At 37.2% G+C, this 23,993-nt stretch overlaps 3 protein-coding genes across 4 annotated transcripts in view; 1 reads left to right on the top strand and 2 right to left on the bottom strand.

The window, feature by feature from the left end:
• Positions 1 to 5,854, bottom strand: part of acox1 (acyl-CoA oxidase 1, palmitoyl) — a 37,920-nt gene extending 32,066 nt beyond the window's left edge. Inside the window, exons 1-5 of one of the 2 annotated variants that reach the window (XM_079884411.1) lie at positions 5,608 to 5,854; positions 4,871 to 5,030; positions 1,957 to 2,117; positions 756 to 863; positions 520 to 639 (exon numbers count right to left, since the gene is read on the bottom strand). In XM_079884411.1, the coding sequence (XP_079740537.1) occupies positions 520 to 639; positions 756 to 863; positions 1,957 to 2,117; positions 4,871 to 5,030; positions 5,608 to 5,716 (658 nt within the window). In that variant the 5' untranslated portion in view covers positions 5,717 to 5,854. Of the gene's footprint in view, positions 1 to 519; positions 640 to 755; positions 864 to 1,956; positions 2,118 to 3,755; positions 3,917 to 4,870; positions 5,031 to 5,607 lie in introns of both variants that reach the window. The other variant, XM_079884412.1, reaches the window with a different exon arrangement.
• A 581-nt stretch (positions 5,855 to 6,435) lies between these two features.
• On the top strand, positions 6,436 to 9,323 carry ten1 (TEN1 subunit of CST complex). The gene is made up of 3 exons (XM_079882612.1): positions 6,436 to 6,709; positions 7,590 to 7,747; positions 7,898 to 9,323. The coding sequence occupies exons 1-3, from the start codon at positions 6,621 to 6,623 to the stop codon at positions 8,014 to 8,016; spliced, it is 366 nt and encodes a 121-aa protein (XP_079738738.1). The 5' UTR covers positions 6,436 to 6,620; the 3' UTR covers positions 8,017 to 9,323.
• Positions 8,962 to 23,993, bottom strand: part of evpla (envoplakin a) — a 127,557-nt gene continuing 112,525 nt past the window's right edge. Inside the window, exons 14-22 of the mRNA XM_079882583.1 lie at positions 14,841 to 15,013; positions 14,420 to 14,598; positions 14,195 to 14,333; positions 13,710 to 13,903; positions 13,411 to 13,561; positions 13,216 to 13,299; positions 12,900 to 13,007; positions 12,729 to 12,821; positions 8,962 to 12,562 (exon numbers count right to left, since the gene is read on the bottom strand). Of these exons, the coding sequence (XP_079738709.1) occupies positions 9,224 to 12,562; positions 12,729 to 12,821; positions 12,900 to 13,007; positions 13,216 to 13,299; positions 13,411 to 13,561; positions 13,710 to 13,903; positions 14,195 to 14,333; positions 14,420 to 14,598; positions 14,841 to 15,013 (4,460 nt within the window). The 3' untranslated portion in view covers positions 8,962 to 9,223. The remainder of the gene's footprint in view (positions 12,563 to 12,728; positions 12,822 to 12,899; positions 13,008 to 13,215; positions 13,300 to 13,410; positions 13,562 to 13,709; positions 13,904 to 14,194; positions 14,334 to 14,419; positions 14,599 to 14,840; positions 15,014 to 23,993) is intronic.

Here is a 23,993-nt window from a genome sequence, read left to right as displayed (position 1 = left end):
CATAGGCTCAGTGTAAGATGAATCAATGTAAGGTTTTTGGTCCAGTTACACAGCGCAACAATTAACAAGAAAAAAAAAACTGCATTTCATTGGTGTACGAATTGATGTACAATTCCCATTTTTGGAAGGCAACAAGTGATTGTAAAATTGCAAAGTGGCATATAATTGTGATAAGATAAAGCAATCATTCCATAATCTGGTGACTGTGTAACAACAACTGCAGTCCTTCTAAACTAGGGGTGCCAAACTCTGCTCCTGGTGGTCCACATTCCTGCAGAGTTTAGTTCCCTGCTCCAATAACCATACCTAAAGAACTTGATTAGCTTGTTAAGGTGCGTTTAATAAACTCTGCAGGACTGTGGCCCTCGAGGAACTGAACTCACCCCTGATCTAAACAGTCTTATAGTCACATAATACCATACCAAAAAACAACCAAAACCTCACACACATGCTCCATTCTGTATCTCTCTATATATAATCACAACTTTTAGGGACATACACCAACTCAAGGTTCTGTACCTGGCAGTGGCATGTGTGTCTTCATACTGCGAATGGGTGTGATGAAGGCATGTAGGCCATGACACTTGCCCTGCGTGTACAGCTGAGCCAGGACTATAGCGTGATTTGAGGTTTTACCCACTAGAAAGACAGAGAGTAAATTAATAATAAAAAAAAAGCATGTTATGTAATCAGTTGTACACAGTGGCATTTTATATTTGACATAAAATTGTGTGATTTGAGCAGGGCTTACTCACATCCACCTGGCCACCATTTAATAGAGGAGATTGTTGGACTGTTCAAAACAAACTCTTGGGTGGAAGGGTCGTAAGTAGCAGTGGTTTCAAGAGCACGAATATGTGTACCTAGAAGGATATTATACATGTGACATCACAGACAACTGTAACTACATATTACAGATTTACGAGTAAATCAAAGTGAAATTCATGCATACTTCATGCAGTTTCAAAGTCAAGTATTGCCTATTATTTAAACAAATATCTAGGACTGAGCAAATTAACAAGCTCCAATCCCCTTAGTGGTTCAGTATGTAACAGTATTCATAATCTTTAAGTTTAAAAGTTCTAATAGCATTGTTAAGGCAACCCTTGTAGGTGTTTGACAGCAAGAAAAATAAATACTCTTTACTCACTAACTCACTCTCAATTTTTTTGAAAACCTAATTTTTCAGATTTTATAAAGAAATTCAGTTTACTTTGAAAATAAAGCATATTAGAAATAATCAATTAGAGAGTCAATCGGCTATCTTTACCAGACAACAGCAAAACACACCTGTGGCATTGATTCTAAAATGGATATCAAACAATTTATTGCACTTGTTGGTTGCTTTGTTAACACCTTTCTGCCAAGTTCATCCCCAAATCAGATAGATGGCGTTTACATTAGGAGAATGTAAAGTGCTGGCCATTGCTTTTGGTTCAGGGTGCCACTGACTATGGATCCAACAAAAGAACCCTAGACCATTAAGCTTCCAGCTCCATGTTTAGAAGTTAGTGTCGACAGTATCCAACAGCAGTGCCGCAGAGCCATACAAACCACCGAGCCAGCTGTATCAAGATGGAAGTTAAGACAAAGCATATAGCCTCAGTGAGGTTAGGGTTAGTGGTGGAGTTAGGCATTGAGTGAGTCTCTACCCAAACTTCTAGTCTGAGACTGCTGGCCTGGCACTGCTGGTTAGAAACTGCTGTCATGTATGGCTCTGCAGGTGGCAGATCATTGGTGTCATACAATTAGGAACCATCCTTTATCTCAGTCTGTCTTTCTTTGATATTTGCCCTTTTCTTGCCATTATGATAGCTATAAAATACTGTCCACATAATGCAGTAACAGAGAGGATGCAGTAACAAAATTTCTACAAAATCTGGAAAAATGTATAATACCTTTATAAGATTTATAAGTATAGAAATGTGCGTGCAGGTAGGTTGCCAGATTTGTTACCGTGCCCCATCTCAGTCTGCGCGTAGGTGCCAATAATCTTCAGGTTCCAAGCTGGCATGAAGAAAGCTTCCAGTTGTTCAGGTGAGGATTGGTTCAACAGCGTCGGCAGGAACATGCCCAAGTGCAGATCAAGGGGTTCTGGACGCCCTCGGTGCACACAGCTTTGATAGGGCAAGGGTCAAAGTGAGCGGAGTATTTAAAGAAAAAAAAGGTATAAGAAAGAAATAGAAAGGCAAGTAGAAAGGTGGAATATGTGTTGAGAATCAAACAAGGGGGTGTTAAGAATGAAAAGGAGAAATGTCAGAAGAGTAGAGTAAGAATGTGTATGAATGTAGACGAATATGGATGGGATTAAAGATGATGGACAGAAAATTACAAAAAAGGAGAGAAATCATTTTAAGCAGGTCATGCAGATGCTGATTAAACATCAGATTTAATAATGATTAATTATTACACTATTGCAAATCAATTATAATAATAAAAACAACAATATTTTACTGCTGTAAAAAATAACTGCACAAACTGTATTCCTTAAAACAGAAGCTCTTCAATGGCAATAAATACAATTTCAAAGAATGCATAAAAACATGCATAAGATATAACAAGTTTACTCGAATAGTTTTTTGTTTTGTTTTTTTTAAGCAGCAGCACATTAAAAAAAAAGGTTTTAAGGCTGCATCCTTTTTTATCTAGCAAAAGGCAAAACAGCATTTATGTTGCAGACTAAGGGGCCATTCATACAGGATTCACTCATGTTCAAAAACAGATAGAGCTGGATGTTGATATAGCTTTTCTACATTACTCGACAACACAATGCATCTTAAAAACATGGCACTTATGGTATGAATAACTGAGGATAAGGAAAATGGAAAGAAAAACATCTACAAAAGTGTCCATTTCTATGTAAGCAACAGACAAAAAACAATACAACACCCATGGGACATGGGTACTTAAACGGGGAAAGAACAAAATCTCCAAAGCTGTTTCTCAAGATTGTTTCAATAATATATTTCAAATCACCTAAATATTTTTTTGTCAAGCTAATGCACATGCATGTTGAGGAGAAAATAGTAAACTCCTCTCTCAAAAATCTTACTTTCAAGAGAGAAACAATAGGGTGACCTGTTTGTCCCATATTCCCAGCAGATACATTTCCTCTCTCTAACTGACACTTCAGCACAAAGAAGCCATTACTCTCTCAATGCCTGCTGCATCTTCCTTCTTACAAACATACTATCTCACATTCCTACTAAAATTAGAGTTTTAATTAATAAAACTAATACATTTTGTAGGACAAAAAAATCTAAATGATGCATTTAATTTACACATATACAGTACAAAACAGGATGTATAACTACCATATAACAGGCACGTGACAGATTTCAAACTAAAGAGCTGGACCAGACTTAGCCATCAAAATAAACATTACAGGCCATGGTTGACGTGCAATCCTTTTTCCTTAATGTTTGTATGCTAAGGTCAGGATGAAAATATGTTTTTGAAAAGTGGACTAATACATACAGAATGGGATGGAAAATGTTTTAATGAAAGGTGAAAACTAGGTTAAATCAGGAGTACTTATTTTCTGGTATTGAGTGACAATAGCCAGCTAACAATTCATTATACTTTAGGAGACCATAAATCTGAGAATATGACCATACTGAGCTGTCAACACCTGCAAGGGTCATGCTTAACTGTATGTACTGTTAACTCTAAACCCCGAAAGGACAACACTTTCATTTTGGTCTAAACAAAGAAAGTACATTTTCCTTAATTATCTGGGAGAGAGAGAGACTGACCGTGCCCAAGCTCTGTCTGAGCATAGGTGCCTAAGATATGGAATGACTCAGCTAATGGGATCCATTTTTTGCGCTGTTCAGTAGTGCACTGGCTGTTTAAGGTGGGTATGAACATGACATAATGGACACCAAAGGGCTCTTGATACACACCCTTTGCAACACTGCAGGATGGAAGACACGTATAAAACTTCAACTCGAGAAACATGTAGATATTTAGTTACAGAAATTTACAATTTTATAAAGGCAAAGATATGTACATGTTTAAACAGAACTGATTTGAATGATTAATTAACAGTCAACAGTAGCTGCACTGGTTGATGCTAACTCAACTATTTTCATTGTGCTAAATGTGTATTAAAAGTGAGCTTTTAAGCATGTCTGAATCACCTAAATGTGAATAATAACCAGTTTAATTTCCTTCTGCTAATTCAGTTTGAGAATATGGGTGGAGTTGGTAGCTCTGGCTTCAATTGCCTTTGACACACTTTTAATCGGAGACCTTTGCTCAGGCTGTCTCTTTAAACACATTGGAACTTGCCTTTGCCTTTGGAGAAAGATAACTAAATAATGTAATGTGACAAATTTCTTAATGCACATTTACAAGATTTCTATTCATTAAAAAAACTAATAATAATAATTAGAAAAATAAACAGGACATTTTTACTCCAAATGCAGGAAAATGTATTCTTTCAGCAATGTGAGCACTCAGCATCTCTGTAATCGAATGACATGTCATGTATGATTTTTATACATGACATGTCATTCGATTACAGAGATTCTGAGACAAAGGTGGCAAAGAGTAACTTAGCCTACTTTCATATTTGTTAAGACCATGAATTTAAAGAGTGGAAAAATTGTAATGATAAGGAATGAGTAGACTAGTAGATGAGTAGACAAACATTTTGACTAGTCTGTTATCATTTTATATGAACTTTACAACTCAAATGTTTTCTATCTTATAAACATATTCCATATAGGGTGATTTCAGGTTGATTGAGACACATTTTCACAGGTATCTCAATGAAAAAATGTGTCCCAATCAACCTGAATAATTCACTCTACCATATATATCATAACCGAGAGAGAGTTTCTTGAATCATGACAAATATGCATACCTCTTGTAGGAGTAAATCTCCTCTGGATCAGAGATACCATATTCCCTAAGTTTCAGAATCATCTGAGCACTCTTACGCACTGCTGCATCATATCTCTCACTGCGGGAGAGGAAGTTCAGGTCTTCATGCTGGAAGTCTGGATCACTAATGACCAAAGACTCTAGGGAAGAAAAATAAAGCAATATAGGTGATAGGTGATAAACTGTACAGGTTATTTTTTTACATGGATATAGAGAGATTTAAGAGGCTAGGTTCCAGATTTATGACACACACACACACACACACACACACACAAAAAAAAAGAGAAAGAGAGAAAAATTATGATAATGAAATGGGGGTCCCTGCAAATACTCAGGTCAAATGACTTGATATAAGAATCACCTCAAAGTAGCATGGCAGCAGTGAGAGGGCCACTGACCTCAAGATAAATGAAATGTTTCTCTTATCTGAATGGTATACGGGTAATTTTCATGAGAAATGACAAATATGAAAATTGTTTTGTTGGGAAAATAGCAATAAATAATTTCGAGACATTTTTATGTTTCTCCCAGCCACAGAAAAAAGACTAAAAGCAAAACTACATGCCATTACAATAGCTACCAAAGCTTTTAATAATAAAAAATTGGCCAAACAACTGCATCATTTTAATATTATTTAAAATAATTATTATTATAAAATAAATAAATAAATAAGTGCAGATGATAACGTTATATCAGATAATTCTGATCACAGCTGACCTATTTCTCTCCTCCTGCGAGTCTTTTCTGCACCACCGTCCAGAATATTCGTAAGGATCTCCAGGTTAAAAGATGCATTTTCACGTTCACGGCTAATATCAGGATTCATGACTGCTCCGTTGGACTTTCTTTTGGACGAAGTGCCTTCTGCTTTGTGTACTTTTATTGATGTTGTATAACGTTTCAACTCTGGCCTAGTGGAGTTTGTTACTTCCTGGAAGGCGGGCAATTTCTACGTCAGTTGTGTGTTGGCCTCTGATAAGAGAGGGGCGTGACCCTCTCTAAGCGCTTGGTGTTTTACGGAAAGGCACAAGAATCACAATTTGTTCAATAAAATAAATAAATAAATAAAAATTCACAATTCCTGCTTGGGTATGAAAGCCGTTTAAATATGAGTTACGCCCCTTTTGCCTTTCCATAAATGTTAAAAAAAAGCTGAACGCAACACAAAAATAAATAATTATGATATAAAACATAAGCAAATACAAAAAAAAAAAAAAAAAAAAAAAACGATATTTATACATGTTGTAACATATCTGATATATACTGAATGTATGTTTTTTTTTTTTACAGTCTATGTAAGGACCACGGGGAAGTCCTATTGAAGTTATATTCTTCTATTGTAGCAGAAAGTTTTTAATTTTCATAATTTTTAGGGCATTTGTATAGGAAAGAAACTCATTGTGAAATGCACAAAACAGAAACTTGTGCAAGACGCTGTGCAGTACATAAAGTATTGAATGAAAATGTCTCCGAAACATCTGTGTATTTGACAAATATTGTATTTATTTCACTTCAGCGGTGGTAAAGTAGCCTACGCAAGCGTTACTACGGGAAGCAGAAAGTGTCTGACTTCACGTTCCGTTTTCAGCTCCTCCCTCGCCGATCAGTTACATGCAGGCGCAGCCGATGTCGAACACAACTGTTGTCGTAATGGAGGGAAGTGTGAAGTAACCAAAATTCTCTTAATTTCTAATGACCCAAGTGAGTCTCTATATGCATGTTATACTGATATGCTGCCTCCTCCAGCCGCGTTTTACTTTCCTTTGGAGATCAACACAGACCTGGTGAAAGATGGTGCGTCAATGCGAACGTTTGGCAGGTCGGACCACTTGTTAAAGTTGTCAGAAATGTTTAGGTGCGATTTTTATTCATGTACATCATGTAACCCCATTATATCTTTAGTGTAACTGCCTAATATATTCCGAGAAGTGCTGCGAACTTCCGTATTTCTGACTAAAAATGTAGGTTACATTTAGTTGTTTTGTAAAACATATCATTGATATGTTGAAAGAGATAGAATAACGTATATTTTAGGATGTAACTAAATTGAGCCTTCGATATAACTATGCAAAACAGATAGTTTGGTTTGAACCAGAATCCAAAATTAGTAAGATAACGTTTGTTGTTGGAGCCTCTCCAAATATTAGGGAAAACATGTTTATGTTTTAGTAATTTTCTAACTGAAAATGCTGAAATAATTAGTATAATGTATTTATAGTAGGCCTATCTACTTTCTGTAATTGTGCAATCAAATTAATGCTCTGCAACCTTTCCAGAGTTCTATTTTAGATTTCTACTTTTCCTCCAAATTGTATTCCAATTTATTTATTTATTTTGAACACCATTTACAAAATAAAGTATTTCTGTCATGATTCTGTCTTATGCTCACATTTAGTTTGTAGTCTACCTGTTTCCCTTGTTATTTCTCTCGTTACCCATTTTCCCTTTTGTTTCCACTGTTAGTTAGGTGTCAAGCCTTGTTTTGTTGTGAGCTTAGTTTGCTTTTCTTGTTTTTTTGTACCTTTGTTATTAGGCTATATGAAAGCTATATTAAAGTACTGTGATTGGATCCAGCTCTTCCTTGTTTCTTAGCTCTTTTGTCATAATTGCCTAGTAAATCATTATCATCATCATTATTATGTATATCCTTCACCTGGAAAAATCAAAAAAAAAAATTTGCTTGTCATCTTTCCATCTAGACTTACAAGTTACATGCCAGAAGAGTCCAAAGCTGTTCTAAGTGGTCAGCAGTCTTCTGCACAGTGCCACGTGTCTGTACAAACAACACTTGTTGAACCTTTCCAGCCCATACTTGGAGCTCAGTATTTTGTCCTTGGCGAAATTGAAAAGACTGATGGTGAGTTTGAATAAGACAATTAAAACAAGTTTCTGCCTACTCAGTGTAGCCTAAATCTAGAGGCAGTTTTGTTGTTTGTATTCAGAATGTCTGTATGTTTTACCAGACTGGATGTTTTAACCAGTATTTTTCTGTTGCTTCTGCTTCCAGGATTAAGTGGAGTTATACTGCATGCCCGTGCTTTGACTTGTGTTGATGGAGTAGACCTTGCACTAATGCAACATGCCATTGAGGAACAGAGACGCTTCTTTAAGGAGAGAGAGACTTAGATGAATGCGCAAGCTCCCTGCTGTGAGAGCCCTCATACATAAATATCCTGTGAAATGTGATCAACTGAGAACTATTTATCAATGTGTTTTTGTACAATTTGAGAATGTGTGACTTTGTATCAACCTCTCAAAAGCATAGGATTGTCAGTTGGATTTTTACAGAAAGTAGATGTAAATTGATTGATTATCATTAGCTAACTGTAAAAATAAATCTTTTAAATTATTTTACAAATAAGAAAGTAAAATATTCAGAGGTTATAGCAGAGGTAAATGGCTCTCTGTATTGCTATATAATATATGGTATTTGTTCCGAACTTTGATACCCTCTGTATATTTGATGTCTAGTGCAGGGGGTAGGTCAAACACTATACCTCTGTTTATTTAGAAAGAAACACTTTTAAAATGTATTTTAAAAAGAACTAAATAATACATTTAGCACAATTACAAAGAAATATCACTGTATGTGTTCTGCTTAATAAAATGCTATGCCTGCAAATAATACATTTAATACCACTCTTTGTGTGTTGACTTCATTTAGTAGAACAAATTAGAAACAAAAAAGACAGAAATCATTTGTTGCATTTTTAATTTCAGCAGTATTAGAAAGGAAAGAGAATGGTAAAGACATAAATAATTAAAAGTATAATGATTTTAAATCAGACATTGCTCTTCTGGCCCATCATACCATGCAAATAAAACATGCATAACATGTTAGCTTTTTTGATAAATATTCCCTTTGCTCTGTGTTACTATATTCTGCCCCATTACATACTGTAAAAATGAAGTAAACATAAGCATCTCATCAGCTGAGATTTTTAAATGACTCTTAGTTAAATAGAGATTTTATAGCACCTGAGATTTACAATAAGTTGTATTACAAGTACAGTACAGATCAGATTACGTATTACTTTCAAATTTCAAGTACATTTTTTTTTTCTCTCTCTTTTTTTTTTATCTCTAAACATGTTTATTATTATACATTAATTATCTTAAAATCAGTCAAATCTTATTCTATTTTTCCTGGTGTTGCAGATTGAACAAATTGATCCAACACACCCACTAAACGCTTGCAATTATAAACTGGTCCAGGACTTGACTGTTTTTTGTGTGAAATCTAATATTTTCATCTTAGCCAATGAGAAATGGTCGACAATGCAGAAACTTGAATGCATTATCAATTTTGTAAACTTATGTAGACTTTGAGTGTCTATGTATGAGGGAAATATGGGGAAGCATAGGCAGAATCTTTTGAGGAAGCAGGAAGCATAGGAAGACCTGAGAGTCGGTCTGTCTTACAACGAGCCAAAGCCTGCTTGTAGTTGATCTTCTCCTTTGTGATGGGATCAATCAGCTCTTTTGCATAGTTGATCTCTTCCTGAAGCTCTCTCATCATTGTACTGTCAATCATCTTAGAGCTGACAGCATCCACAATGTTAACTCTTCCTGCTTTGTTGGGGTTGACTAACCCACCTGTCAGAAATTGTGCCTCCATGTATCTCATGGCATTCTCTTTGGGCATCCACCCTTTCTGTACAGCTTCTCCGACTGACAGACGCTCTTTAGTCACAGGGTCCTCAACTCCAGTAAAGGCCTTCTGAGCATTTAGTAACCGCTGTAGTTGACTGGACTCAATCAGACCTCGATCAGCTGCTTTGTGGACAGAATATTTTGTGCTGTTGCTGATGTCCACGATGCCACCAGTAGCTGCCTGTGCTTCAAGAAGCTTTTGGGCAGTGTTGGTGTCAATCATCTTTCGACCCATGGCACTGCGCACATTTAGACATGAATCAGTGTGTACATCATACACTCCGCAGATGGGGAACTCTTCATTGAGCTGAGTTGGTTGGCTTGTAACTGGGGTGTACGACCTAGATTTTGTTTCACCAGCCACAAGAAGAGCAAACTCTGAGATGGACATTTTGCCATCCTTGTACTGTTGTAGTTGATATTTAGTCACCCTGCCTTCTTTTAGTGCATTTTTGATTGAGTACTGATTGCCACTCTTGCGATCTTGCAAAACAGAAATCTCACCATCAGGTCCCATTGTGGTGGTTTCCTCCCAGTCACACTCAAGTTCCTGTAATTGCATGTACTGGCTGCGATCGAGGAAGCCTCGCATGTAAGCATCATATGGTGACATGTCTTTACCAGTGTCCGGGTCCAAGATGCTAATCTTTGTGGAGACATTGACTTCCTTAGTGCGAGTCTCTGAGGAATCCTCCTTCCTCAAACTGTTCTTTAGCTCCCTGATTATGTTATCTCGCTTGTGAATTGTGTCCTTCTCTTCCAGGATCTCCCTTTCTAGCCTTTGAACATCTGATTCCATTTTAATGCTTCTTTGCCTATTCATTTGATTTCTTTCACTCATCAGCCTAGACTGCTGGTGGAATGAGATGCTGATATTTTGTCTTTCAGATTCCAAAGTTCTTAGCTCTCTCTGAAGGTTTTCTTTTTCTCTTTGCAGCTTGTCCCGATCATGAATCAGGTTGGTCTCCTCCAGGGATGTGGTAGTTCTTTTGCTTGCTTGTCGCTGCAGTTTCTCATCTAGACGATGGAGTTCATCCTCAAGGTCTCGTCTGGCATTTTTCTCCTGTTGTAACATTTCTCTAAGGTGGGACCGTTCTGCTTCCACTGCTTGATCTTTCTCTACACGAACAACCTCTTTATAGATGGTCTTCTCAACCGATTTCTCTCGCTGCAAGATTTCTATCTCGAATGTAATTTTCCTGATGTCTCTATCTAAGCGCATAATGTCACTGCTCTCCTTATCCATGTCTGTCCGAAGACCATTGGTCAGTTTGTCTAATTTTGGATCCCTCTCAACTTTCAGAACTTCCTCTATGACTATGTTCTCTTCAATAGGTGGTGGGGCAGTTTCTAGCTCATGGATCCTAGATTTAATTTGTCTCAGCTCAGTTTCCACCTGTATCTTTTTTTGCTTTTCATCACTGCTCCTTATGATTATCTCCTTGTCTTCTATGAGTGCTCTCATCTGCTGCACCTCTAACTCAAATTTTCTACGATTCTTCACTTCTTCATCTAGACTCCTTCCTAGCCTATCATGATCAAGGATCTGCCTTGGGTCCTTTTGTAGACGCACCACCTCTTGCACTACTACTTTTTCCTCTGGTTTTTGTCTCTCAAGCTGAATGTATTTATTCTGAAGATCAAATACCATTTCCTCTATAGTTCTTCGCCTCTGAGTTTCCTCACGGATCTCTCTCCTGAGACGATCTGCCTCCTTCTCCAGAAGTGGGTCATCAACATACTTAGTTACATCTTTTGTGACAATCTTGGTCTCAACCTTTGACTTTTCAGTCTTCCACTCATCCCTGTCTTTTCTAAGACGGATAAGCTCATCCTGCAAAGTACTGTAGGTTTTTTGCAGGGAATATACTTGATCTGAGAGCTTCTGTATTTCTCTTACATTCTCTGGACTTCTTTCCTCTTTTACAACCTCCTGAACTACTTCCTTATTCTCAACTTTGGGTTTCTGTGAATGCAGAGCACCAAGCTCTGTTTTCACAATACTAATTTGTCTCTCAAAGTCTGAGCCCTGCCTGCTACTGTCTTGAAGCTCCCATCTCAAGCGTTGCATCTCTGCCTCTGTCTCAGGTGCCACCCTGAATTTCTCATTTATGATTTCTTTGACTTCCACTTTGGGCTTCATCTGTTGTACTTGAACATAGTGTGACTGAAGGTTACTAAGCTCAATCAAGAGACTTTTGTTCTCATTTCTCACTTCTTCTATTGTAGTCAGAAGCCCTTTAGACTCACTTATGAGTACAGGGTCCTGCTCAACCCTTTTCACCTCCTTGGTGACAACTTTTGGCTCTAAAGTTGGGATGAGCCTCTCTATAGAATTGATCTGGCTTCTGGTTTGGGAGATTTCACTCTTCAGTGACTTGCACCTCTCACCTTCATCTGAGATATCCATCTCAAATATCCTAACTGCCTTCAACATTGTTGGATCTTTCTCCTGTCTTACCACTTCCCTTTGCACCACCTTCTCTTTTATGATTTGCTTCTTTTGCTCCAAAATGGTCATCTCTGATTGCAGGTAAGCCTTCTCTTGTTCTTTAATTCTAAGTTCACTTTTCAGTTTGCTTATTTTTTCTCGAATGTTTGATGCTTCTACATCCAGCTGGGGGTCTTTCTCTACCTCCGTCACCTCTCTTGTGACTAGCTTGGGTTTAGTGTTCTTAAGTTCACTTTCTAGGCTAGTGATCTTTCTAGTCAGTACCTCAATTTCACTTTGTGTTTTGGTGCGTTTCAGTGCTTCTTCGTGAATCTTTTTTAGAAAGTCCTCCAAATTGGACTCAAGTTTTGGGTCACGGTAATACTGTAGAACTTCTTTCTCCTCCACTCGCTCTACACCTCTTCGACTCTTCAGAGATAAATATCTGTTCTTGATGCTACTCAGGCTATTCTCTGCATTGGCATTTTTGGCAATTTCCTCCTTTAATTCTTTCTGCAGAGCTTCAGTGTCCTCAGAGGCTTTTTGTTGCACCTGTTGCTGTTGTACGGCATTTACTTTTACCACATTCTGTGTAAATGGAAGTAAGACCAGTTAATATTTCAAAGGTGATCACTTTGAAGAGTCACAGGATTATTTGCTCTTCAAAACGAAGATAAAATTAATTGCAGTATAATACAAATTAAGCTTTTTGATTAGTGGTAAAATATGAAAACTGTTGATCTCTCATTTGCACCTCAGCCATGATGCTCTTTGCAAAGTTCATCTGGTTGAGTAACTGGTCACTCTCAGCAGCTGTTTCAGCATAATGTTTTGTAAGATCCTTCTCCTGTAGCAAAACAGAATACGGAATTAAGTATTTAGTTAATATTAAAATTTCTCATGTTTTACATTTCAAATAACTCACCTGCTTTGCAACAGCACTAGCTAGGGTGGTGGTGTGTAGCCTTTTAGCATTTGTCACAGGTGTGTCATCAAGAGTAGCTTTGTACTTATCACAATTCATCTCATATTCCTGCCCAAAATAAATGCAGTATACAATTTATATAAGTTAAGTTTATGCAGTACACAGTATATATAACTTATATAATTTAATAATTTATAAAATAATAATTTTATCATTAAAGGTTTTTCACAGTTTTATACCCCATTTAAATAAAAAGTTATATTTGGTGTGTGATTCTGGATACATGCATTTACTGTAGCCCAAACATTTGACTTACTTTGAGAGTATTTTGGAGATCCTTAGAAAGATCAACCACCCTGTCCATGTCATCACCTTTCCTCTTTATATCCTCTATCACCCTCTTTCGAGTAAAAGAAAACAACCACATAGTGAGAATTGTAGTTATTTTTTATTTTTATTTTAATCAGATCATTTATTTTATATATTGTCTGATATAGTCTACAGATCTAACCTTCTGAGAGTTCTGCTTGGCATTGACTTGAGTCAAATCATCTTCGGGGTTAATCTTGTTTTTAGGTAGATTATTTAAGAAGTAGCTCAGTGATTGGCTCACATTCTGGAAGTCCTGGTGTTTTGTGTTAGCTTCTTGCAAAAGCCTCTCTCTAAGGAAATATAAAAACGTTTTAAGTAACACAATTTTTTGTTCAGCTCATTGCAGAAAAGAGAACGTATATTTAAGCAGCACCACATTAAACTAATTTAATGCCTTTCAGATTACATTTTTAGCATGAGTAAGTGTATATAACTCACCTTTCATTTAGCTGGTTGCTCACATTAGCATATCGGCTTTGAAGATTCTTCACTTCTGCTTCATGTCTGCGTATATCAGGACAATACTCCTGGTAACCCTGCTGAAGTGAACTGCATAGCTTCTTAAGTGCCTCTAGGTCCTCGCTAAGCTTTTGCATCTCACTTTGAGCACCAGCAACGTCTTTTCTCAAACTCTGGATGAATGACAATATATTTTGTTGTGCATAAGATTTTAGTACCCTACTGGTTATGTGCAACTGCATGACTTTAAATGCATTTAAAAAAACAAATACCATGGTTTGTTGGAAAATACATAGGTTGCAAATTTAAAAAGGAAAATTTTTACCTTATGTAAAATTTAGATAGATAATCTAGGAATACTTTAATGTCATAACTCTGGGTATGTAGTCCAGGTTTGTGATTCACACATTAGAAGTGGCAACATAATTACATTCTACTAAACTAAGAATGAATAATGTCTTTACTTGAATCTCCTGGGTACTGGTCTGAATGGCACTAGGTTTGTCTGGGATGACACCATCATCAGTGAGCTGTTTCTCAAATCCTGAGACAGTGCTGTCCATCTTTGTAAGCTGTCTCTCCAAAACAATAGAAGCATTTGCCCTAGTGTTAAAAAGAGACAACAGAGTTGCAACATCTAGAATTCTTTCTTCAATTTCCTAAATAAATAGACTTGTAATTGTACGTACTTCTTTTTGTAGAGATCAATGAGAGCAGCTAGACTGTCTTGTTTGATGTTGGCATCACTGAGTTTTTGGGATATAGTAGAATAGGTTGGCCCATTAGAATCCTTTGAAAGTAGAGGTTCCAGGTCCTTTTGGGCTGCAGCCCTCTGTTTTTCCAGCTGCTGGAGAGCTGTAGTTGTTCTCTGTTTAGAGAAGAAAAATCTTATATAAGCAGCACCTACTGGCCCATTTTTCCAAAACCTTTACTTAAGTTTGTTGAATCAGTTGAATCAGTTATCGGTTATCTTGCATCGAGTTATCAACAGTCAATAACCTGGTTGAGTAGTTCATTCCTGCACTTTGTCTTATTTGACAGTATAAACCCAGGCGGTTTATCTCTAAGCAAGGAAGCTTATCTCTACTAGATGTCTAAAGCATTTCTCACCTCTTGCTCCTTCAGACGTTTAGCGAGGTCTGTGGCAGGGTCAGTGCGGTTCAGTGGGGCTCTTAGACTGCTCAGAGTGTCCATCTCAGCTTGAGCTAGATCTTTATCTATTTGGTTTAGAAGGCTAGCCAGCTCTACAGCTTTGGAGTTCTCCTCGGTTCTTGGAGCAGGAACTACAACAACAAATATGACACTGAATTATTATCTCAGAGGTAAGTTCAGTACATATGTTAAAAGTGCTTCCTAGTTGTTTCATGAGCACCACATACATGATCACCCTTTCTAATTGTCTACTGTGTTTTTAAAAATAACCAAACTAGGGGATTTGACTCCAACAAGAAACACACACTTTTAATAGTTTATTGAATAATATGTGATTTGCACTTAAATAAAACTGAATGCTGGGGTATAGGCTGAATTTATTTTTAGGTGAGCAAATTTAAATATGGCTTCTCAATTGTATTTCATATTTTACAAAATTGTCCACTATGATTGTGAATGATTTTTTCAAAAGCATTATTTAGTTCCATTGTTTCCTACATAGTTTAATGATTCTGTGTTTGCCACAACCATAATTCCAACAAACATTAGCAAACATTGCAAAGTGACGTGGTTAAAAGCATAATTGTTAGTGTGACTTAAGTATATCATGCTTTTGAGCAAAATAGCATGCAGTACAATCTTTATCTGTCATTCCCAGCGTTGGGGAAACTTACTTTTAAAAGTAATGCATTACAATATTGTGTTACTCCCTAAGTAATTAATTGCTTTACTTAGTTACTTTTAATAGAAAGTAATCCGTTAAGTTACTTTTGCATTACTTTTTTTTATGTGGGCTGGGCTTGCTTGTTTGATCTTTAATAACAAATAATCAAAAGTTCTATTTTTGGCAAATGTAAAGGCTCTTTCATACCCAAAACTGTCACGATGGTGACAATCAAAAGTGTCATACTGCAATGCATGCTGGGTACCAGCATAGTACAAAAATCGTCTATGACTCCCAGCATGCATTGCGGCATGAATAAATAATGCAGTTGAATTGTCCGGTTATTTTCTTTAATTCTTACTATTTGCTTTTATTTTGAGATGGTCCAAACACACTGCAGAACACAAAATCCAGGGGGAGGAGTTGGATCCAGATCCAACTCCTCCTACCTTACATATACCTAAACCTACCCATCTCCACCCCCTGATCCATAAACCCACCCCTAAACCTATCAATCTCCACCCCTTAGATCTGGATCCAACTCCGCCCCCTGGATCTCGTGTACTGCAGTGAGGTGCTACTGTTTATTTTTGCGATTGTTTCTGTGTTGACTTTTAGTAGCTTGTTTTGTGATGTTTAGAGTTAATCTGTTTCTTTTTTGTTTATTGTCACCCTTGTTGAGATTCATATGCTCATTCTTGATGTTTCTGTCTATCTAAATAATGCTGTAGTTCAAACCTGTTTTGTAAATAATTTAAAAAATCCTTTAAAACTGTTTGCTCAGCACTGCTTTATCTTTTGCTAGTAGCACAGTGGTGGTAATGTAAAATTAAGATGTATTAAAACAATGTTTTTTCAATAAAACATCAACATCTAAATCCTAAATCCCAACGATCATTCCTTGTTGTTTATACTGCTAAATATAGCTTACTCAACATCACACATTAACCTGATATCGCTAGCTTCAATCTAAATCATTATTGCTAGCACAACACGCTAGTAATTCGCTAGCCTGTTAGCGTGCCATCCATGCGCTCTTTATTTATTTTTTTATTTTTTCTCTCGCGCCTTTTACGAGTTCATCAAACAACTTAGGTGAGTAGGATCAGTCAACAAATACAGAGAGTCATGTCATCTTCTCCCCTTATTGTCACTTGCACTTCATGTAACATGTATAGCATAGCCTTCTCTGTCAGCACAGGATTTACATGTGATAAATGCAGGGAAATAGTCAGGCTGACTGAGAAGATTTCAGAACTAGAGACATGCATCCAAATTTTAACACTAGAACTCCCAAGGCGGTCATTTTGACCGTTTTTAAATTTTACAATGTAATAACTTTGTTAAAATAAAATAAATGTGGCTGTAGGACTCTGACTTTTCCTAAATATGTGTATATTTTATTCTGACACTGTTATTTTATTAAAATCATAAAACACACAACAGTTCTGACTATTTCTACCTAGAACTACCATAACGGTCATTTTGACCGCACGCGTTATACATATCATAAGTCCGCTGCATTGCAAGTTTCGCAGAGGGACTTCATCATACGACTGGCGAGCGAACTTCACTCCGACCACATGGAATCAAAAGCCATACAACTGGAGGAACTGAAAACAAAATAAAACCAAGGAGATGTATCAAATGTCACAACGTGTGTGGGAGCTGCACGCGAAAGGCGGTGTTTACCTGTGTGGAATGTGCGTAAGCGTCAATGATGCGGTATGTTTGCGCCGTTCAAATGGGCAGTTAACCTGATTTTGTTCGTTAATATTTTTTGTTCACTGAAACTAATCGTTCTGAAGAAGTTCGTTTTCTTGTTTAGCTAATGTTCATGTTTTTTTCTTAGCCTGTTTGTGTGTGTACATTTTCACATTCATTTGAATTAAAATTGTGTGTCCTGTTTATCATTACCTATCATTGTAGATCCATTTATTTTTAGATTTTGTATTGATTATTGAACTTATTTACAAACAGGGCTGTACTAACTACTAGAGGTCGACCGATAGTGGATTTTACCGATAACGATAGCTAGGTTGGGCCATACTTGCCGATAACCGATTAATCAACCGATAGTTTTTAAAATTGATACTGGATAAAAACAAATTGCACCTTGATCATTCATGTTAGTTTGATGGTTAACAAATGGTAAACAAAGATGTTAGTTTGATGGTTAACTATGGTTAACAAATAAAAACCTTAATTTAAAAATGTATTAGTACATGTTAATTAACAAACAAACAATGAACAATCCTTATACAGCAGTTATTAACCTTAGTTAATGTTACATATGGAATTTTATTGTAAGTGTTATAATTTCATATGAATCCAAACAGTCATGCTTAAAGATGGCCAACTTTAAATATCTACAACGCCAGAGCATTGAAATGACATAAATATTACATGTATAGTCTCACACTTTTGCTTCTATTTTATAAACACTTGATGATTATCTAATCAAAATAACAAAATATGTATTAAAGTGATGATGAAAAAATAACCGAAATCGAATGCTTTTCTGATTTATGTTTCTGTCGGCTGTATGAACATATCAGTTTGCTATCTTACGTCTCTAGCTTTAAATATGCAACTTCTCTGCATATTTAATGCATAAAAGTGACTAGCTGGATATAAACTAATGCAAATAGATGTTAACAATTGTGACATTAAACATTCGGGTCGGACTTAGTTTATTTTTGTCAGTGTTTTAACCGCTTGAGGTACTACTAATGTTAGCGTCCTCTCAGCCTCGAAGGCAAACAAACAAACTGTTGTGCTGTTCTTTCTCTACTAATGCAGCATTTAGTCAACAAATTAATCGCTTTATAATGATATGAAAAAATACCTTTTAGCTGTCGGTGGTTTAAACGTGCATCTGAGCGCTCTCCACGCAGCTTGTGCTCTCAGTGCAGCACGCAGTATCACGTGTCGAAATAAACAACACGAGGCATCAGTGATGGACACCTCTAGAGGCCGCTCTTGTACTGCATGATGCCAGCAGAGCCTTCTCAGCTCTCTCTTACTGTGTAATGAATGACAGCGCGCGCTTCTCAGCCGCTCCAACAACGGACGCAACCAGGAAAAACTATCGGTATGTATTTTTGCCGATAACGATAGTTCCACCAATCAACTATCGGTGCCGATTAATCGGCAAAACCGATGAATCGGTCGACCTCTAGTACTAACTGTATGAAGCTTTGACGTTTCCTAACTTTTGTGCGTGTCTATTCACGTGGTGAGTGCGGTGAAAAAAAATATTATTTTGATGCAAAATGTTCCTCAAATAGAGGCAGCACCTGTCGGGGCAATCTTTCTTTTGTGCTTGTTTTAAGGGCTATGACGACAGGAATTAAAAGCTTCATTGGAAAAGAGAAGGTTAACATGTAGCCTACAATAGATATTACATGACGAAAATGACGTTCAGTACGGCCATATGAACGTCAAAGTATGAACGGTCAGAATGACCGCTATGGTCGTTCTAGTAGTTATGGAATTCCGGTAGTTCTAGTGTTAATCGAGGTTAATTGTAAGAGTGCAAGGGCTAGCTTTTTTGTAGCTCTGTACACTGTTCGGTTCCAGCTGTAGAGCCCATGCAGCAGGGCAATTGGGTGACGGTGAGATGCTGTAGTCGCGGGACAAAATACCGCTCTTCCGTTCAGATTGCCATAACAAATAGACTCTCCCCACTCAGTGAAACACTCACTGTGAATCCTGTTGAATGTGTCCTAGTTATTGTCGATTCTATTACACGGAACGTGAAAATAGAGGCACTAGCCACCATAGTCACATGTTTGCCAGGAGCCAGAGCGCCTAACATCAAAGCAAATTTAAAAGTGCTGGCTAATGCTAATCGTAAATTCTCTAAGATTATTATTCACGTCGGCACTAATGACGTACGACTCCGCCAGTCGGAGATCACTAAAATTAACGTTAAAGAGGCGTGTGAACTCGCAAGTACGATGTCAGGCACTATAATTTGCTCTGGCCCCCTTCCTGTTTGCCGGAGTGATGAGTCTAGAACTAAGTGGTGTCCGCAAAATAATATAGAATTGGAAATTGGATAATATAATAGTCAATTGGAAAAGTTTTTGGCGCAGACCTGACCTGTTGAAAAGAGATGGTATTCATCCCTTCTGGGATGGTGCTGCTCTTCTCTCTAGTAATATGGCACATAGTCTTAGAGCTCAAACATGAATTGAGGCTCAGGTCAGGAAGCAGACAGACTGGCTAAACCGACCGTCTGCTAGCTGTCTCACGTCACCGTGGTCAGATAAATCCCATCACATAGAGCCTCTTTCACCTAGATATCATCATATAGAGACTGTGTCTGTTCCCCGAATTAGGAAATACAAAAAACTTCCAAACCCATCTAAGGGTAAAAATTTAATTGATGTTCAACAAATAAAAAACAGAAATAATATAAATGAGCAAATGCTAAAGCTTGGGTTGCTGAATATTAGATCCCTTACTTCAAAAGCACTTATTGTTAATGATATGATTACAGACTATGAACTAGATTTGCTGTGTTTGACAGAAACCTGGCTAAAACCAAACTACATGACTTACATGACTTTAAATGAGTCCATCCCCCAAGATTACGGTTATAAACATGAAACTCGTCTGAAAGGCAAAGGGGGAGGTGTTGCTGTAATTTATAGTAATATTTTCAGAATTACTAAGAAGTCTAGTTTCAAATATAATTCTTTTGAAGTGTTGGTGCTTAATGTAACACTATCTAGTGTAAATGATAAATCACGTTTGAGATTTGTGCTGGCTACTGTATACAGGCCACCAGGGCACCATACAGACTTTATCAAAGAATTTTCTGACTTTCTATCAGAGTTAGTACTGGCTGCAGATAAAGTCCTAATTGTTGGTGATTTTAATATACATGTAGATAACGAAAAAAATGCATTGGGATTGGCATTTAAAGACATTCTTAACTCTATTGGAGTTAGACAACACGTGTCAGGACCTACTCATTGTCGTAATCATTCTCTAGATCTAATATTATCACATGGAATCAATGTTGATGCCATTGAAATTCTGCAGCAGAGCGATGACATCTCAGATCATTATCTAGTCTTGTGTAAACTTCATTTAGCCAAGGCTGCAAAGCCGACTCCATGTTACAAATATGTTAGACCTATCACTTCTGCCACTAAAGATTGCTTTATTAATATTCTTCCTGACCAGTTTCATCATCTTAGCATCCCAGATAGCTTAGAAGAACTTAAGAGAGCAGCCAGAAAAATGGAGCGAAACTGGAAGAAAACAAAACTAGAGGTATTTCGCATTTCATGGAAAGAGAGCACGATTGCATAAGAGAGGCCTTAAAAGCTGCTAGATCTGCTTATTTTTCAACCATATTAGGAGAAAATAAACAAAGCCCTAGGTATTCATTTGAAACAGTGGATAAACTAAAGAAAAATAAAGCTTCAAGCCCAGAAGATTCCAAGCAGCACAGCAGTAATGACTTTATGAACTTCTTCACTTATAAGATTGATAATATCAGGGAGATAATTATAAATATAGCTGCGAGCAGCGATTACGGGCCCAAGCCGGCGGCACCGCCACCCCATTGCCTTTAGTTACCTAAAGGCACCGGGGTGGCGGTGCCGCCGGCTTTGGCCCTTCATCACTGCTAGCAGCTATATATATATTAGGGCAGTCAAACGATTAATCGCGATTAATCGCATCCAAAATAAAAGTTTGTGTTTACATAATTTATGTCTGTGTACGGAGTATAATTATTTTCTATATATAAATACACACACATGCATATATATATTTAAGAAAATGTGTTATTTATATATAAAATATTTATATATAATATAAATTATATATAATATAACTATATATACACAGTATATACATGCAAATATTTCTTAAATATATACATGCATGTGTGTGTATTTATATATAGAAAATAATTATACACCGTACTCACACATGTATTATGTAAAAACAAACTTTTATTTTGGATGCTATTAATCTTTTGACAGCCCTAATATATATATATATATATAAAAAAGACAGAAAATATTACTTGTCTTACCTTATTCTGATTTTATGATACACTCAAAATATTCCACAACATTGATTAACGTTGATTAACCTGTTGATTCACCGGTGGTAAAATATTCTCACCGTCACATACCTAGTATATTTTTATATAGATACAATAGGCCTACCTGATTTTGAACACAAGAGGGCAGTATAGCACTATGAATGACATGATTTATTCATTTTTTGGACAAAAAAAAAAAATTCTGGCTGTTTTTAAACTTAAACAATTATTAAATTGAAAAAAAAAGAATAAAATGAGTTTAGTTCTGATATTTGTATCATTTTATATGGAAATAAATGGTGTATAATTACATTTTTAGAAGATATGAGGCTTTTAGTGTTTTCATTTTTGACATTACTTACATTAATCCCTCGCCATAGCAAAACCGTTTGAGATATGTATTATCCGTTCACAATTTAGCATCTTTAATGTATTTTCATCATGTTGAAAAAGTTAAGAGGAGTGGGTAAAAATTCAGAGGCTGATTTTGCAAAGAAATCCACATTCAAACCAAAATATCTGACTTCCTGTTGGTCGGAGCTAATGACTGTAAATTAGAAAGTTGTCCGGCTCAATGAGAACAATATACGTACTGATTTTTGTAACTGTTGGTAAAACTAAAACCCCCACTTTTGTCAAAAGCATTTTGAAAGTGACACACTACCTGCTGCCAGTTGGTGGCGCTATAACTTTGACTCACAGTAGTTACATCCATCTGATCGGCCTCTTACCACAAACACACTGCTGAAGTTTCATCAAGATTAGTTAGTGTGTGCAGAAGTTATAACACTTCGTGTTTCTCTTTTCTCGCCATAAATTTGTGTCCTCGCCACGTCCAAACCGTTCGAGATATCAAAAATCCGTCCGCAATTTAGCATCCTCAATGTCTTGACTTTATGCACACCGAGTTTGATGGGGATTTAATTAATTCTCTAGGAGGAGTAGTTCACATTCCACAGCAAGTGTTTTCCAAACAACCCATAATAGCCGACTTCCTGTTGGGCTGGCGTGAAACTTGACAGAGGGAAAGTTGTTCGGCCCGATGAGATCTATATGTGTACCGAGTGTCATATTAATTCAAGCAAGCGTGTTTGATATATGGACCAAGTTTTCAGACCCCGTTCAAGGGGGCGCTGTTGAGCCCCCCTGCCACGCCCGTTTCTGAAACTTTTCACATGTCTACTGGCTAATAAGTGTTATGTGTCTGTTGAGTTTCATCCAATTTCAAGCATGCTAAGAGTCTCAAACGCATCAAAAAAGAATATTAATGTTTGATGCGTTGCCATGGCAACAGTATTAAAGATATCAATAATCCTTCCACAGGTCTACATCTGCCGTGTGTTTACATTATACACATAAAATTTGAAGCAAATCGGGTAAAAATAAGAGGGTGATTTCAAAGCATTTTGAAAGTGACAAACTTCCTGCAGCCAGTTGGTGGCGCTATAACTTTGACTCACAATAGTCACATCCATGTGATCGGCCTCTTACAACGAACACACTGCTGAAGTTTCATCAAGATCAGTTAATGTATGCTTAAGTTATAACACACTTCCTGTTTCTCTTTTCTCGCCATAAATTCGTTTCCTCGCCACGGCCAAACCGTTCGAGATATCAAAAATCCGTCCGCAATTTAGCATCCTCAATGTCTTGACTTCAAGCTGACCGAGTTTGGTGGGGATCGGATGAATTCTGTAGGAGGAGTGTTTCAAATTCCATTGCATACGTTTTTCAAACAACCCATAATAGCTGACTTCCTGTTGGGCGGAGCTAATAACATAGAGTGCGGCAGTTGTTCGGCCCGATGAGATCTATATGTGTACCGAGTTTCATACAAATATGTTCTTGTATGTGTCCAAGATTTCAGATTGCATTCTAGGGGGCGCTGTTGAGCCCCCCTGCCACGCCCGGGTACCAGCTTCAGCCCGGCCCTGATGGCCGCGGGTTCTGACCCGTGTGCAAAGTTTCAAGAGTTTTTGAGCATGTTAAGGCAGTGATTCCCAACCCCCGGTCCCCGGACCGGTGCCGGTCCGTGGACCCGTTAGTACCGGGCCTTGAAATATTCCCAGAATAATGTTTCTTTTTTTTTCTTTTTTCTTTTTTTATAATAATAATAATTGTCTTTTTTAAATGCTTTTTAAGTGCTATGACGTCATGTTATTTAATCCAAAACCTAAACAATAAATAGATTAAAATGTGTTTCTTTGTGCGCCTTGCGATTGCTTAGCAACGCGTCATATCTGAACAGACTGCAAAAAAGCGCGCTGCACCTGAAGTGACAGGGAAGTGGAGAGATGAGCGGGCCGCCATATATTTTTTTCAATGGCTAATTTCATTGCGGACAGTTCTGTTAAAAGGAAAGGCGATGACCAAC

Source organism: Squalius cephalus, assembly GCF_949319135.1.
Source record: "Squalius cephalus genome assembly, chromosome: 10".
NCBI classification, from domain to species: domain Eukaryota; kingdom Metazoa; phylum Chordata; class Actinopteri; order Cypriniformes; family Leuciscidae; genus Squalius; species Squalius cephalus.
The sequence above is the reverse complement of the archived record's forward strand: the minus strand, read 5'-3'. Positions and strand labels throughout refer to the sequence as shown.